Genomic DNA, 18,120 nt, shown 5'->3' with positions numbered 1-18,120 from the left:
CTTCTTATTAGAATAGGCAAAAACTTCAAATATAAAATCACCAAAGAAAGTTCAAATCTAACAATGCTTAACTAAACAAAACATTAATAGGATGTGTCCAACATACTGACAATGCTTCCATACGTAAATGAATAGTGAACAGAACATCATGCTAGTGTTAGCTTGATAGATTCACTAATTCGGATGTTATGTTTCCTTCTTTCAATGGTCTGACGAGTTTTTAAACCTATTGACTAATAGCTGAAAACAAATACTCTCTATTTCAATTAATATTTCATTGAATAACGAGAATTCACAAAACCCGGAAGTTGTGTTTTTTCTTCCAATAGTTTAGATACTTATGAAAGGGCACACGTTAAGCCTGCTTTATACGTTATCTTATCATTTATTTTGGTATTGCCTTGTTCAAGTTACCGGTTACCTTTTGGTAGCTGCAATGTGAATATTATGTTTTGTGTGTTTTAGTAAAACGATGAACGTTCTAGATTAGGAACCAACGAATTCATGCTTGATCATCATATAAAACTGGATTTACTAAACAACATTATAAGTCAAGTTTTCAGAATCATGTTTTCTTTGTTTTTTGTTGTTGGCCTGTGCAGCAGTCTGTTGTTCTTTGTTAATTTGCTAACGTTGTGCTATGCGTGTTTTTTTGTTAATTATATGTTTATACATTGTTCATGGAATACTATGAATTAAGACATAACATATCTTCACTGACAGTTTTGTAATTGAGAGGAAATTTTCCAAAAGAAGATAACAAATAGACCTGATACGTGTAGCACGTTTTTTTTTATGGTAACTTACTACATTGATAGAAAGCTTTGTAACAGGTGCTTTTAATAATGTCCATGCTGAATCCAGGCGAAGATGGTCCTGAAACATATATGTATTTTATACCAAAATGACATTCAATGTAATTGGATAATGTCCATTAATCCTATTTTTCTTTAACATAGGTCAAATAATTGTGAGGGTGCCTCCAAAATTATTTAATCTATTATTTTGCATCAACCATTTTCCCTCGGTTTTAGTTTGTTACCCCGATTTTGTTATTTGTCCATGGATTTATGAGTTTTGAACAGCGGTATACTACTGTTGCCTTTATTTATATACCATCTTTGTATAAATCAGAAACCACCCATTAGGAAAGCCCCGTCAGAGGTTTGTTTACTACATAACATGAGAGGTTAAGATGTGGTGCAAATAGTAGTCACACAGTATATATCAATATGAACACTTTGTTTAGGACATGAGTATTAAGATTTTCGTCAGAAATGATAATGTGTATGTTCAAGTTCTAATCGACGGAATTCATTGCAAAAAAAACAGTAAGAATTTTGCTGACTTTCAGACGCTGTTACAATTGATAGTGTGCAGTCTAAGCAATCAAATATAACCCAACAATTAAGAATCTCAAAATGCTAATTCTTTCCCAAGTTTCTGGAAATTTCTTAGCACAGAAAAATGAAAACTATATGTAAAAGAAATACAAAAAAAAACCATTTTAAGGAATATATGAACGTACAAATGATGTGTTTGTGATGTCATTCATTATTTGTAAAAATTATAAATTAGAACAAAACCCATTATATTCATGTTTTTGTAATTACGTGTATATATTAATCTGAACTCTCAACTTCATGTAATACGTACAATCCATATTATAAACGTTTACTAGTACTTTTTAAGTAAGGTTATCTTTTTACCATGCATGCTTTGTTATTATAAAAAACATGTTAGTATTTTGAATATTAAAACCTTAATGTATGGCAAACATTCCCGACTTTTGACATTCTTTGTAGTATTTCCATCCGTTGGTTTGTTCAAAGTAACTGTAGTGTCTTCCTCATTGACGTAAGGAAACATCCGTTTACTGGCATCTTTCTGCGCAGATGGATGAGATATAAATTCTTCCATGTTGAATTGATGTCCGAAATGTAAAGGACTTTCTTTGTGATCCCACACTTCGGAAACATAGTCAAGAGCTTTAGTTGCCATTGTTTCCTTGTGAATAAACATTTTGTCTAAAAGTTTAACTGCACGTGAGGTAAATTTTCTGAAAACCAAAAAAAAAGCTTTAAAGCACGCATATAGCGTTGTAAAATGTATGTTAAAATGCAAGCATGTGTATCGATTTCATCTAAAATTGGTTTTTAATAAAAGAAAATAAAAAATTTGTAACTTGAATGCTCTGCTGTTTTAGAAATCAAAACTGATTCATGCTCATGATGAATACTGTGGAAATTGAGAATGCTTGTGAAATCTCATCTAGAGTATAAAATTTACTATCAGATCTACAACCAATTTGTCATTACAGGAAACATTATTTAACCCTATCAAGCTATGTAAGTGTCTGCTCTTAGTCAGGAATTTGTATTTCAGTGGCTGTCATTAGTTTATATTTGACATAATTGTTTTATGCCCCCGCAACCAAAAGTATGGAGGCATATTGTTTTACCCCCGTCCGTCCAATTATAGGTATATAGTTATTGTGGTCATGTTTTTGATTGTTATTAATATTTGCTCTTTTTGGGAGATAAATGAACTTTGTCATTTTTTGGAGTATTTTCTTGCAAATGACATGTATGAAGAGCGATTCCGAATAACTCCTCCTTCAGTTTGTATATTAGGAAATGTTCACTTTTCTGGCTGTTTGAACATATATATTGAAGGTGTTCATGTGGTCAGGGTTTTTGATTATTTATTAATATTTGCTTTTTTTTAAATAGTAGAACTTTGTCAATTTAGGATATAAGCGATTAAATGTGCTCCAATGCTCCACTTTGTGTATTTTAAAATAACACGGACACAATTACATCTCGAAGAAAGTCTTACATTGACTTTGTTATAATACAGTAACCTCAGAGTGTAGTGCAGGGCATCACTTTGTCTAGTTCGTTAATTGTTTTATCATGAATTGGGTCTTCAGCTTTTCCTTCAATTTAACCTTTGATATCCAAATATAAGGTCTGTTTGTTTAGTTGCTGAAGGCCATGCGGTGGCCATTTATTTCTTACATCAACTGCTTTTGACAATCAGACCATATCTCCATATTGTTATATCTACTTCAGATGTAAACAAAAATAAAACTTGGCCTTCAGATAGTTGAACTGTTCCCTTCGAAAAAAGAATATTTAAGTATATTTTTCAAAACAAATATATATATAAGTCTTACCTAGAATGAGATAAAATATCGGCTTGTAGTGTTTCTTCAAACAGCTGTTCTGCCTTATTTGCCATGGCAGTGAGGTATACGTTTGAGACAAGAGCAGTCACTAAATAATTGACAGAACTATGTTTATTCTTTTTAAACGCTGTTAGCGTATTAATAAAATATAATGCTTACACTGATAATGTGTATTCAATTTTTTATATATATTCATTGCATCGAAGGTGCCACAAAGAAAATTGTCGTGTGTCTAATATTGTTTTTTTAATATTTAAGATATTATACTCTTACTATAAAATTAGGATGGCCCGTAAATTACAGTTTCTCAGGAATATCATCGACATTGGATGAATTTGCGGGACTTGTTTCCCCGTCACTCATTTAATATGGCTGTTTCCATTTCGATTTACTTACTTCTGTGACGTCATTCATTGCAATAGAGGATCACTTGTGTACACATTAAGAAGCCTTATATGTTATTCACCAGTTGATGAATTATAGGCTTACGTATTAGTTGATGAATATTAGGGATATGTTTTGCTGTGTGCATGTTTTACAGGTTGTTTGTCATTTCTTGCGTTTAATTGAAAGTAAACTGATGTGTTCAGTATCACGTGCTAATAGTTTACTAGGATTATAATTTAGTACACCAGACGTGCGTCTCGTCTACATAAGACACATCAGTGACGTTCAGTTCAAAATAGTTATAAAGCCAAACAAGTACAAAGTTGAATAGCATTGAGGACCCAAAATTCCAAAAAGTGGTGCAAAATACGGCTAAGGTAATCATTTCCTGGGATAAGAAAATCTTTAGTTTTTCGAAAAATTATTAATTTTGTCACAGGAGTTTTTTTTTAAAAATACCATATAATTGTTGTTTATAAGATATGTAAGGTATGTTACTCATCATTTTTACTATGTTCTTAAATGATTTGTTACATATTAGCGATTTCCATCATGGCCCACGTAAATGTGTTGATATAAATTGTACGAGTTTTAGATAGTCAACAGTGCAACTCTGATAAAAGATTAAAAAAAAACAAGTAGAATATCAAAAATACAAAACCCTAAAGAAATTTCAAAACGGAAAGTCCCTTATCAAATGTAAAAATCAAGAAAGCAAACACATGCAACGAAAGAAAACAACTATCACATTCTTAACATGGTAGAGGTTTTTCATTATGTAGAAATTGTGTATTAAACTTGATTGTAAGGCTAAATTAACATCTCACTTGTATCATAGGGGGTCATTAACACAACCGAGTAATTGTTTTTATCTCTGCCTTGCTGAACACATTTCCAATACCACACACTTAGATATGGTAATTATTTATATGATTTGTTTCTCTCTGTGACAATATTAATTATAGTTATTTAAATTTCAAATAAGCATTATGCAAAAATAAAAACTTATCATGAAAATTAATCCATTTATTTAACTTCTGTTGTTTTATTTTATTGTGTTGAGCAAAACAAACAGGGATAATATGGAAAAGTATCAAACATCGGGTACATGCAGAGCAATGAGGATCAGCCTTGATATCAATTATTATTTTCCGACCAGATTATCATTAATTCTTTTCAAAGGAAGATACTAAGATACATATACAATTGACTGCGGGTCATTTGATTAAAGAACTATGCATTGTGGCTTTCGAATTGAGTTCAAAATCAAATATAAAATTGTAAGTTGAATTGTTTGACCTTTGCTATAAATTCATCTTGATACATAATAAAGCTACGGGGTCCTTTGCATTTGGTTGGTAAACATATAACCTTGTTAAGGTCAGTCGGTAAAAACTTTTATTAAATCGATAGTAGCAATTTCCTACAGCGAATTTATTTAAAAGTACCTACAACAATATTGTTTTAGAATTAGTGTGAAGTTATTTATGAGATAGTAGCGAAAATGATTTTTTTTAAACCGGAAGTTGCAAGTAATTTTCATCATTTTAAGCTAAGTATATATAATCATATATTTTAGAGTCATCTAAAGTAAGTTATTGTTATCGCTTGAAGTTAAACTGGTTTAACGGGACTGACTTATTATCTTCCTAAATCGTGTTGCCTTACCAGTTGAATTTTTGTTAATTAGTGTAAGATAAACTATCTTGTAAACCCAGAAATAACATTTTTATGAACAATTTAATTCAATTGGGTTTTTTTAACTCTTCGTTTTTCATCAATTCACCACTGTATTCCTTTTTTTAAGCGAAATGTCTGTCAGCTTTAAAATTTATGAAAACGAAAAAAATATACGATATTGAAACGGACACTGTTTAAACTAATTGATTAGTTTACACATATCTTATTTGCTTAAATGTGCAAAAGGGATGAGACACAAGTTAATCAAACTTTTATAGTCTTCTCCCACAACTAATTGATTGACAATGTAGGTCGTTTGATTTGCGGTCCTTTGTCCATCGAAAAGAATGTTATCCAAATGATAACCTAGCTATAATTTTTTGACTCACAACATGTAGACCTTGAGTTAATTTTGATAATTTTAGATTTAGACCTTTGCTATGAATTCACATTTTATATGGCAAGTTTTGGGTTCTTTGTATAAGATTTCTTGACATACTTTTGAATAAAATATACCATTTAATTTATTTTGAAAACAAAAGCAACCATTTATAAAGATGACCGGAATGTATCATGCTATAATCAATACATAGCAAAACAATTTTAAAATACATTTATTTTGGTAGATATAAATAACATAAAAACATAAATGTAGACAATGAGAAATAAAGTCTTACGCATTGGATTGTCACAGTTGCTCCACAATTCAGCTGCTAGTTCAACATTGTTCCCCATTATAGCAACTCTTAATGACTCAATAACGGGAATTTTCTCCGGTAATTTCAAATATGCCGTTTCATCAGACTTCTTTGATTTTTTGCAGCATGTTACCAAGCCAAGTTTAGAAAAACAGAGTCCTATATAAACAAATCCAATATAAAAAAATGGCAAAAAAAAATACTGATATGATTCTACTATTCAAAACTTTACAGATAGATACTCAGATAAAAGTACACAAAATAAATGTAAATACTTATTAGAAAAAGTAAAAAAAAACAAGTTTGTATTTTTGTATTTTTAAATCTGTTTCTACAAGATTTTATGCATCCAACATTCGTGTGTTCACTTTAAATTTATATAGATCTTCGAGACACCTGTTATCTCTTAGAAAATAGAAAAACATGCACAAAACAATCGATTGCGGTAGGTGCAAATATTTGTGGATCTTTTTTATGGACAGGCACAAATTCCGCTTGAAAATTTCATACAATGATTTAAGTTTTATTTCTTTAACACATTAACTTGCATCTCTTTCACCGGCGACAGTTTTGCTGTAAGGAATATAAACAGAATGGGAAACAATTTCATCGACAAGAGTACACATGTTTATGATCAGGCAAGTTTGAGTTGACTGTTCTGTCTTGAAAACGTACATAGCAAAATCGTTTAAGCATCATCTTGCTTTATTTTTATATATTTAGATTACAGGTTGACTAATACTATAAATTCATAGTAATACAAATTTAGATAAATTTGTCAAGTGAAATACCCTTTTTCATAGATAATAACAACAAAATAGATGTGCTCAAAAAATTATTTTTACTTAAAGTACTTGACGACAGACTTTACAACATAGCTGGAAAAAACTTCATCTTTTGTGTAAGTTAGCTAGCTTATAAGTCTCCAAACTCCTAAATGTTTGTGTAGATGTCTTTCCACACTATCTTTGAAGTACTCAACAAAATCAGTTATATTTATGTGGTTCATACATGTAAGAGTTTCTCGTTTCTCGTTTTTGTATCGATTAGACCGTTGATTTATTGGTTTATTTTTTTTATAAATTGTGACTTCGATGGAGAGTTGTCTCATTGGCACTCATACCACATCTTCCTATATCTATATAAATTTTAAATCTCCCAGTGTTAAGTTACTTTTCAAACTCACCTTGAAGGAGTTTATTTGATATGCTCCTAATGGCATCTTGTGTGTCCTTAAAACCTTTTCCTTTGCCATTTGCCAAATAGATAACTGCTTCTGGGTGCACGTTCTGGAATAAAAAAAAGTGCAGTTTATAAGTGTAATTATGTGAAAACATTTTCATTTTTTGGGGGGAGCTGGTTTAATTTTTACCCGGTAAACAAAAACTGAATCATTAGCTTCAGATTAAATTGAACAAACTATCGAACCTATAACACGTTCAGTTTACAGTACCATAGCTATATTATCAATACATGTGTAAGTCGATATGTGAATTTTGTGTTGATAATATAATTTTATTGTGTATTGTTTCTCTATTAAATCATCGAATATTTTATCACACAACTGCTTGATAGATTCATTTTTTTTCATAATCCTTTTTCGAATGAACTTTATGTTTTTCATAAACACTATAAAGTGGGCTTGTAATTAAAGTTATCCAACATTAAAAATACTGGAAGTCAGAAAACTATGACAGTGTACCTCAAGTAATTTAAATCCGTTCATGTCTTTGCCTGGTGTACTGGTTCGTGACTTTACTACCTACAATATAAACGACTGGATCAATAGCAATATGTGTTACATCATAAACAAAGACAATAAATTGGCAAATGTTAAAACTGTTTGCACTGTTTTATTCAACTGCATTAATGGTCTAGAAACACACCAATATCAAAATGTTAAACAGAGACCACACATACAAGTGATCTCCGAATGTTTGTTAATTAGTAATCATTTAAAACAAGGATATTTGGTAAGAGTTGAAAAATTATGTTATGAAGGAAAAGTATCCAATTGAAAAACGTTTCCAAAGTTTTATACAGTTGTTCTTAAATCGAAATCATGATTTGTTGTAATAAGTATTTAAAGTCGTCTTCGGCTCTACATCGAAACAAAAAAAGATTCAATATCATATATATAGTATTGAAAAACTCCTATGTAAGATGAAGTTGTGCGTCAAAACAAACATGGAATAGTAGCAAATCTGGTGTTTTCTTCTCACTTATCTAAGTACTGTACACACTGTAGCATTACCCTCTATCTCAGTACATCATTTGACTTTCTTTTTTCTTCTTTTTAGATTTTATTTGGTTGACTTAACAATGATAATCACTCGTGTGCTCTATATGCGGTTTGAATGTACCTTAACACATAATTACCTCCTGACATAATGTTGTGAACTGTTGTTTAGATAATGCAAAATTTTCGTTGCTGCTTAGTATTTGTTGAATTATATCTGTCCTTGTCCCAACAAAAGCATTTACAAATGTATGCTGAAAAAAATAGATTAATTTTGATGTGTTTCCAAACATTTACAGAAGCGATGATTAACCCCGACAAATTGAGGCCTCTTTCGATCAATTCTATTTTCCCCGGGTGATTACATTATCACACTCACTAATCCCTCGTAACAAATTGGCTATGACCAAGTAGGAAGCACATCCATTTTTCAAGGTAACAAAAAAACCGGCTTGACCGGTTATCTTCTGCCTATGATATATCTCGTAACTGTCACTGTCAGAGTTATTAATATTTAGCACGTAAAATCTTCCTTACATACCGGAAATTCTAATACACAATAGTGTTCTAAGGATAGTGTTGGTGTCTCCTACTACGTAGATATGATCCGGAATGTGAATGTGTTAAGTCCAAATATATAAATAGGGAGAAGACACAATAGATAAATAAACAGACAGACGACCTTTCTAGTATGTAATGTTTTTAAGACCGTATATTACTATTCCATGGATAAATTATCAAGACGTTTTCAAGATTTTTTTTTTATCTTTGATGTCAATACGCCGAACCCTTTTTTTCATATGGACTATAACAGCTTATTTACTGCTTTTGAAAAACGTAAAGCTGAATTCTACTCAAGATATATTTTTTTAGGAATGTAAAATACATTTTTCACCAAACTCGGTAAAAAATTGACGGACCTTACTTTCCTCATAGATTAAATCAAACCTTTAAAGTCCATACAATTTTATCAGTTTACCAGATGGTTAAATTCGGCTTTTATCGGCTTTGTGATTTGGTTGTTGTCTCTATGACATATTCCCTAATTTCATTTTCAATTATATTAGCTAAACGTTTTAAAGAAGCAGCAGATAATCGTCCGCCTAGTAGTATCGAATGTAACTTACTAAATAATTTTTTTTTTGGAATTTTTTTGAAATACTTTGCACAAACAAACACAGAAAATGTAAGAACTTTTATATATGCTAAATTTCTTGTCGACACTGAAAATTGTATGGCTAAATTAGTTTTTATAGTTGATAGAGAAAATCCCTCTCATTATCCAACCAACATAAAAAAGGTTTCTGCTGGGAAATGGAATCACATTTGTTGTCGATTGATGTAGAACACACCTACGAAATGTCGAGTATTTAGAGCGTGTTGAAAAGTATGTAAACTGTTGTAGGATGAATGTTTGTAAAATATCTTTAACTGGAGAATTTCGGAAAAGGTATCAAAAGTCATAATTACTTGGGGACAGAATATTTTTTAAGCGATCCTCTTTTTTCCAAAGTCAGTTATATTTTGTTGTTGTAAATTTCAATTGTTTTCGCGTTTTTTCTTGTAAACTATAATTTTAATTTACTATACATGAAGTTTATTTGCTATTTACTATCAATTACAAGTTTACTATCTTCGACGGTCACTGAAATATTATAAAAATTAAGACTCTATATACATAATATATCAGTAACCACCGTGGATAGTACAATTGGAATTGATAGTAAAAAGCAGATACACTTTTAAAATCATTTATAGTACATATATGATCAAAGTATACAGAAAAACGCGAAAATAATTGTCCTATTCCCAAATACAAATGAAAATTATCCGTAATTTTAAAATATTTCTTTTCATCAAGGCATGATGATTACTGCGTTAGTGGAAGGAAGAGAAGCGGACACACACAAATATGTCTTTTCATTTAATGGTATAGATTCCTTGACGTTAATTGACTTATTTGAGGTTATTTATTGCTATGTTAGCTCTACCTGAACATGCTGAAGATCAACTCGACTTTTACTCTGTGTTTGCATATTATAGCCACCAAATAATTCTTTCTTCGATAAACTGTCTATTTCAGCGACATACTTAGAAATGAAATCCATTTGGCTTAGGATCATGAGATCTGTTTTCAGATAAGATTCATCTGTAAATTAAATGGAAACATAAGATGTTTTACTTACATCTCCTTTTAGTTGGTATGAATAGCGGTCAACATAGGAATATTGAAATGACACCGCTTAAGGGCATACGATACAGTTACAGGGCAGGTAACGACGTTGCCAACGTAAAATGTTATTTTCGCGACGTCAAACTATGACATATCGGGAAAAGATACATTTTCGACTATTTTTCATCATTCAAACTGATTTCATTTGAAAACGAGTGCATAGACCCCTATTTTTTAAAACGACATTTTGTTTCATTTTGCAGGGAGATTATGTGGACCAAATTTTATTAAACTGTAAATAGAGGAATTTTTTTAATTTTGATAAATATAGAGCCAAAAAATACGATTTTTTCTTAATTCATGACCATTTGATAAATATGAGTTATTTCTGAATAAAAATGCATAATTTTTTAGGATACTTATAAAAGACAAAAATTACAAATTATCTAACAAAAAACAATTTGTGTTTATCTTTTAAAACAAAAAAGTTATGGCTTTCTTTCGAAAGGGAAAATACGGCCACAAATCCGAATTTTGAGCAAATATACAAAATGTCGACCTCATTTAACTCAAAAAGTAGCTCATGAAGGTATATTTTTTATTACATATTTGATTTAAGCAGGCAAAAACTAGCCTATATGGAAATTGTCATCAAACTGTAAATACAGGATCAAAACTGTATCGTATGCCCTTAGAGGTATATTCATGTCCATAATGTATAAAAATATCTTTAGCTGTCAGCCACTACAACTTATATGTCAAACATAACAAAACAAGCTCTAAATGGCGCCGACATAAATGTAATAAATGAACATCTGAAGACATATATACATAACCGTATATATAAACCACATTTTATTTGAATTATTTTTATTTTGCACGGTAGCCAGTGATTGATTCGAAACGGATAAACACGACACCATCTGATCCATTTGTTCTTTTTTTTTAAATATTTATATGGTCTAAAAATTCGATATAAATAAACTGTTTGTGACCTATCAAATTTAGTTCTTGCTTTAATGTTCCAAGACGTTATATGAATTCGGCGGCAAACATTTGTGATTTGAACGCAGCTGTTCAGGACTATGCCATAAATATATGGTAATTTAAAATTTAGCACATGTAGCACAAGACTGCCCATTCTGGTCATATTGATGACATTTGTTGTAATAATATCCTGCAAATTAAAATTGTCTCTGGCATAAGACACTACATATGCTCATCAACCAGGAAATACAGAATGTCACATTGTTAAACACTCCAGATCAAAAAGGGTTTTGCATTGAACAAGGTCATGTTTTTCTCTGGCTGTTAATGACGTCTTTACACCATTGGATGCTGGATGTGTAGGGATTGATAGTTTAGTCTTAGATGCATGATTTTTATTAGTTGTTAGTGACTTTGAACTAGCTGTAAGATAACTGCGAGTACTCTCAGATCTGTTTATTGTGTCTTTTTGTGTCGGGATGTATTAGTACCCGGCCACGTCCACTTTTTCAACTGATTTTTATAGTTCGTTCTTATGTTGTACTGTTATACCACTGTCCCAGGTTAGGGGGAGGGTTAGGATCCCGCTAACATGTTTAACCCCGCCACATTATTTATGTATGTGCCTGTCCCAAGTCAGGAGCCTGTAATTCAGTGGTTGTCGTTTGTTTATGTGTTACCTATTTGTTTTTCGTTCATTTTTTTTTTATATAAATAAGGCCGTTAGTTTTCTCGTTTGAATTGTTTTTCATTGTCTTATCGGGGCCTTTTATAGCTGACTATGGGCTCTGCTCATTGTTGAAGGCCGTACGGTGACCTACAGTTGTTAATGTCTGTTTTGGTCTCTTGTGGATAGTTGTCTCTTTGGCAATCATACCCCATCTTCTTTTTTATATTGATAAATGAATTAAATATGAAAGAAACTGTACAGTCCATGTGTTTGGCGAACATAAAACGTGAAGCTACATGATTACGGATTTCACATCAGCATTTTCTCACGATAGAGTTATTAGACGACTTACGGTAAAGTGATGACGTCATTAAGATCATAAAATCAATTTTGTGTTTTGAAATTGTTATGTTTAAATTCGCAACTTTTAAAGAGTAGCACCTTTTTTCTCTTCAAATGACCATGCTCGCATTATACCATCGGTTAACTTTTCCCATAGTTCCTTATGATTATTTTTCTTTACATTGAATATTGAAATCTGCAACAAAAGTTAAATATTATCAAAGTATGCGCAAAATGTGATTCAATTCATATTAGATGTGAAATGACTGCACTTGAGGGCAAAACAACGACTTATAAAAAAAAAGACTTTTACTTATATGAATCATATAGATATGTCAGGTTTTTTAGCGTTGATTCTAAAATTTATTATCAAATACTTAAACAGAAGTTTTAGAAATAACTTGTTTTACTTTTTCCTGTGATTTAAAGTTACTTAAGATATTGGATATATCTTATAGTCTTTTGACGATGTATGTATTGCTTTTAATAACAAACCGTTCTCTATCTCAATAGAGATACAATATTAAAGTTTTTTTTCCCTCAGAAGTAAAAAACAAAATTAAAAACATATGACATATAAATCCTATGTTTTGAAAGACAGAATTGGAATTCCTTTTGGGAAAGATGGATCATTTATTGTACTTTTTGCATTAACTTTACTATAATTAGGTCATACATTATCTAATTCATTTACAAATATGGAGCATGTCTTGATTGTTTGTGTACTTCGTGCTGTTTAATCTCCGACTGTTTCAGTTATCAACAGTACTACACTGGTATACCAATTGTAATGTTTTGTAAACTATTGTGTGTTTGCTGTGTTTTTCTGTTGGCTTCAGGTATTTATTTACTCGTGACCTATAATATCGTCATTTAATCCTATTTATTATTGCTGCGTAACACTATTTATAATTTACAACTGAACAATTTTTTTTTTTATTTGTAGACTAACTGTTGAAGGATACAAATTAACTAATCTAAATATCATACTAAACCTCACGAACCTGTGTTTCTGATTTTGTTTTGTTCAATGGTTGCTTTATTTGAGGGGGGAGGGGGGGCATTTTCCATCCATTTATTTACGATTAAAAGCTCGACTACATTGTTGTATGAATCCTTCTAAGAATTGGAGCTACTGATTTTAGAATATTTTGAACGACATGATGTTTTTATTAATACTGACTGTTATTTCTTTTCCAAGACTTATACTAAAATTTTAAAAGGAAAACTTTTCAAATACCATCCAATCTCTTTTGACAATTCGATTGAGAATTTCTTCAACTTTTTCATACATGTCATCACTAAACCGTTTTGCAAACATTGCTGGTAATTTTCTTTTCACTTTTGTCATGCTGCAAATATACGTAAAGATTTTATGTCCATCTTTGCAACAATTATCAAGTAACAAACAAGGCACTGTCAACTACTTCTTATTAAAGTTCTCTGGAAGAGTAAAACTTATTTAATATTGAATGATACACGAATAGGCATTGATTATCTGTTTGATACTTTTAGCTACATAGATTAGAAATAGAAAAACAAAGGAATCACACCATGTAATTCATCGATTATATGATCTGTGTAACAATGATCCCTATTATAAGGATGTTCTTATCCCAGAAAATCCAAGCTGTATTGGTCACAACTTTTATGAACTTTTGGTCCTCAGTGCTCTTTAACTTTGTATTGGTATTGGCTTTACATCTGAGCGTCACTGAAGATCCTTGTGTGCACAAAATGCACGTCTGGCGTATTAAATTTTAAACCTTGTACCTTTTGTTAGCTATTATTCGTTCGTTTCTCTGTCCTATATGTTCACCCATTTATTTGTATTGTAGTCCTGACATGTAATGTTGTCATGTTAATGTTATATTTAACATTGCCATACCAGCGAAAGGTTTGGCATGCCACACTACCAGGTTCAACCCACTATTTGTTTTCTAAAAATGTCCTGCATCAAGTCAGGAAAATGGCCATTGTTATATTATAGTTTGTGTCTGTGTGTGTTATATTTTAAAGTCGTGTTTATGTTGTGTCGTTGTTCTCCTCTTATAATTGATGCGTTTCCCTCAGCTTACGGATTTGTTGGTTTTTTTTAATCGATTTATGAATTACGAGCAGCAGTATACTACTGTTGCCTTCATTTACCAATATTTTCCCAATTATACAACTCAAACGTACCTTTCATATGTAGATATTGGAATCCCTTGTGGTAAAATTCTAATGCATACATTAAACATTCTACATTGTCTAGTGATATAGGGGAGGGTTGATATCTCAAAAATCACGTTTAACCCCGCCGAATTTTTGTTCCGCGTTTTTGTAGTTTTTTTACTTACGAACCAGAAATATCTTTTATTAGTGCAATTTCGTTATAATGGACTCTTTCAAATATTTTATGTAGTTTAAGATTTCGTATGCACGAAAATCTAACATGTCTAATCATTCTAACTATATCTTAAACAGTACATTTATATTAAACGTTGTCTCAAATGAATACTTGTTTATTATTGAGAAGTGTATATGAACGAGGAAAACAATTAAAGCTACTTATTAACTTACTCTTTTAGACATAAGGCAATTAGATCAGCTGTTCCACCAGTGCCTTTAACAACTACAACCGATATGTTTGTGTAGATAGCTCTAATTACATGTTCCAGTGTATCTAGTCCACCATTTATTACAAACAAAACAACTGGAACTCTGATTTCTGAAACATTAAATTTAATTGAGCGTAATAAGTAATGCTTATAATACATGTAATATCTGAATTTGTATCCTTAGTTTAGGTTATAAGAGCACAATTATTGGTTTACATTTGCGAGCACTTTTTTATTATCCCAAGATGGCCATGGACGACAATGAATTATCGCTTTTGTGAATCCGGATTGAATGATACAAAGTTGTAATTTTTTTTACTGAAAGATTTTTCATAAGATTTTATAATTCAAACAATTGAATCTACATTCCAATTGAACATCGTTCACACCTCTTTTGTAACGTTCATTTTTATTGGTTAATGTAAACATAAATTTTCGTGGCATCATTCTTAATTGTTGTAAGCGCAATCGCAGACAATGTATGACATATTTAAATGTATGATTCTATGTTTAATGACAGTTTCATTACACTCGAGGTTTCATTATTTTTTCTTGCTTTGACGCCATCAATTGATGATTTGATGGTCGCAAATACCTGTTTTCTGGATCCGCGTACACACATCCAGTAGACATAAATACGATCATCAAATCACAAATTCATGACGTTGGTACTTATATTCAAAACAGTTATCTCCTAATTTTAAACGATATAGGGGATATGATCATTGTTTTAACAGAGACGACATAAACAATTGGTTTTCCTAGTTTAGTATTCAAATTTAAGAAAGAAAAGATTTGGTAGGATTATCAATGAGACAGATCTCCACCAAAGACCAAATGATCTAAGGTTACTATACGGTTTTTAAAATGAGCAAACCAATACCACATAGCCAGCGAATGTGATCTACCTAATATGATTATGTCACGGATTTGTAATAACATAAGCAACACTACGAGTTCCAAACGTGGAGCAGGATCTGCTTGCCCTTCCAGAGCATCTGAGATTATCCGTAGTTTTTAGTGGGTTTCGTGTTGCTTAGTCCTTAGGTTTCTATGTTGTGTCTTCTGTACTATTTTTTGTCTTTTTGTCTTTTTATTTTATATCCATGGCGTTGTCAGTTATTTTCAATCTATGAGTTTGACTCTGTTATGTTTTGTCCCTATTCTATAAAAGTAGAAGACAACCAACAACGCCATAGGGAATGTAATCTTTTTGAGTATATGATAGTAGTAGATAATTTGAAAGACTTAAACTTGAAATTCTGTTTTCACATTTTCTTTACTATTAAAAATAAAATACTAATATACCTTTGGCACTCTCAGATGGATTAATTGAACTTCTGTCTCTCAAACTCACATCTTCGAATTTAACTTTCCCCTCTGTGTTGATGTAATTCTCTATTTCTAAAAGCTAAAAGAGATAAAAAAAAATAAATATTTTCTCTTTTGCAGTATTTTCTTTATTCCTTTCTTAACTAGCTCAACATTACCAAACACTATTTGCAAACGCCAGTACAATTTGAAACCACTTTCAACCTTTTGCTTACTCTAATATTTGCTACAAATGATGTCCTTTTTTATATGTACATGTACATCAATGCTAAGGCTATTTTGATTATGTTCAGTATCAAACTTTTTTTTCATACATCGAGTTTAACGATTTCGCATGCATATATTCAAACCAAACATATCAAACGATAATACAGCTATACCTGTTTTATCCCTTTGTTTATTCATTTGATATTATCTTATCATTTGATTTTGCCATTTGATTAGGGAGTTTCCGTTTTGAATTTTCCTCTTAGTTCAGTATTTTTGTGATTTTACTTTTTATACAACAGTTAGGTTATTAAGGGACTACATTTGTTTAGGAAAAAAAAAAACAATAATTGATTCAAATTATTTCCTTGTTTAACCTTATTTTTTTAAAACCTATCACTGTTCTTAAGATAATTCATAGAAAATAAATCTTATAATATTTTACGTTAGCTGAATAAAAACCCGGCTTAAACGCAAAATGTATAAAAACAAATACCTTGCATTATAGTAGAGCGATTCATAGTTTTGCTTTCGTTTTTCTATCGAACTTGTAACTACTAAAGTAGAATGGAACACTATAAAATCAATTTTCTTATCAATATGAGTATTGTTGTTATGTGGTTTCTATAGAGACTCACCTTCATTAAATCGACTTTAGTATTGTTTTCGTTTGCCTACAACGAATAAAAGTAAATAGGATACATGTAACTGATTACAACATAATATTAAAGAATTAAAAAAAAACCACCACAAGAAAAGTTTGAATCTACTTGTACCTCACTCATTGAACAAAGTATTGCTGAAATGAATTACAGGATAGTAATGCAAAGGGTGTCTTGAATATAAGATGTTTAAATATGTATATCTAGCTTTATTCTTCTTATTCGATCTGTTTCTTAAGTAGTAAGAAACTAATTCAGCTTAAACATGAAACAGTAGTAAGGTTACAACAGGTATTACTATGGTCGTAAGACTTCTCAACACAAACCGGATCATCATCAACAAAGCATCACAATATTATGTCAGCTGTAATGGTCTTATATACTAAATAAGAGATGTGATTGCTGACAAACTATCTACCAGGTAGCAAATATGCAGTATGTAATCCAATGAATATACCTGACTGAAAAGAGTATATGTGAACAGACAATCAATGTAATTTCTTTTTATTAAATCGAAGAACGTTTCGTCACTATCAGGATTGTTGTTTTATAATAAATACTGCATAGTTTATTGTTAATTACTCACTGTCACCTTTCCTGAGCTTGAATTATTAACGTCTGTCTGTAATCAAATAAATATTTTAAAGAATAGTTGAAATGTAAACAGACATATCATAGACTGTCATACATTTTATATTATCGCAATACCTTTAATTGCACACCAATGAGTAATGAATATACCATATGACTCAAAACACTGCAAATAATATGACGAAAAATTTATCGTTAAAACGTTGATAAGTAAACTCAAAGTAGGAGGTGTTATACATAACGCAGTAAATAAATCTATTAAAACAATGATATTTATAATGATTTGTTTTCCAAAGTTAAAAGCATAACTATATAGTATTCGATTGGACAATATATTTCTGCAAGTTTTTAAAGTTATCAAT

General features: G+C 30.9%; 1 protein-coding gene across 1 annotated transcript in view; it reads right to left on the bottom strand.

The window, feature by feature from the left end:
• Positions 1 to 17,149, bottom strand: part of LOC139483156 (transient receptor potential cation channel subfamily M member-like 2) — a 30,262-nt gene extending 13,113 nt beyond the window's left edge. Inside the window, exons 1-13 of the mRNA XM_071267191.1 lie at positions 17,144 to 17,149; positions 16,275 to 16,377; positions 14,929 to 15,076; positions 13,607 to 13,718; positions 12,466 to 12,562; positions 10,186 to 10,343; positions 8,335 to 8,448; positions 7,658 to 7,717; positions 7,142 to 7,244; positions 5,935 to 6,114; positions 3,179 to 3,278; positions 1,762 to 2,059; positions 808 to 876 (exon numbers count right to left, since the gene is read on the bottom strand). Coding sequence (XP_071123292.1) covers positions 808 to 876; positions 1,762 to 2,059; positions 3,179 to 3,278; positions 5,935 to 6,114; positions 7,142 to 7,244; positions 7,658 to 7,717; positions 8,335 to 8,448; positions 10,186 to 10,343; positions 12,466 to 12,562; positions 13,607 to 13,718; positions 14,929 to 15,076; positions 16,275 to 16,377; positions 17,144 to 17,149 — 1,548 coding nt within the window. The remainder of the gene's footprint in view (positions 1 to 807; positions 877 to 1,761; positions 2,060 to 3,178; positions 3,279 to 5,934; positions 6,115 to 7,141; positions 7,245 to 7,657; positions 7,718 to 8,334; positions 8,449 to 10,185; positions 10,344 to 12,465; positions 12,563 to 13,606; positions 13,719 to 14,928; positions 15,077 to 16,274; positions 16,378 to 17,143) is intronic.
• Positions 17,150 to 18,120: the final 971 nt, after the last annotated feature.

This window comes from Mytilus edulis, chromosome 7 (genome assembly GCF_963676685.1).
Source record: "Mytilus edulis chromosome 7, xbMytEdul2.2, whole genome shotgun sequence".
Classification (NCBI taxonomy): domain Eukaryota; kingdom Metazoa; phylum Mollusca; class Bivalvia; order Mytilida; family Mytilidae; genus Mytilus; species Mytilus edulis.
The sequence above is the reverse complement of the archived record's forward strand: the minus strand, read 5'-3'. Positions and strand labels throughout refer to the sequence as shown.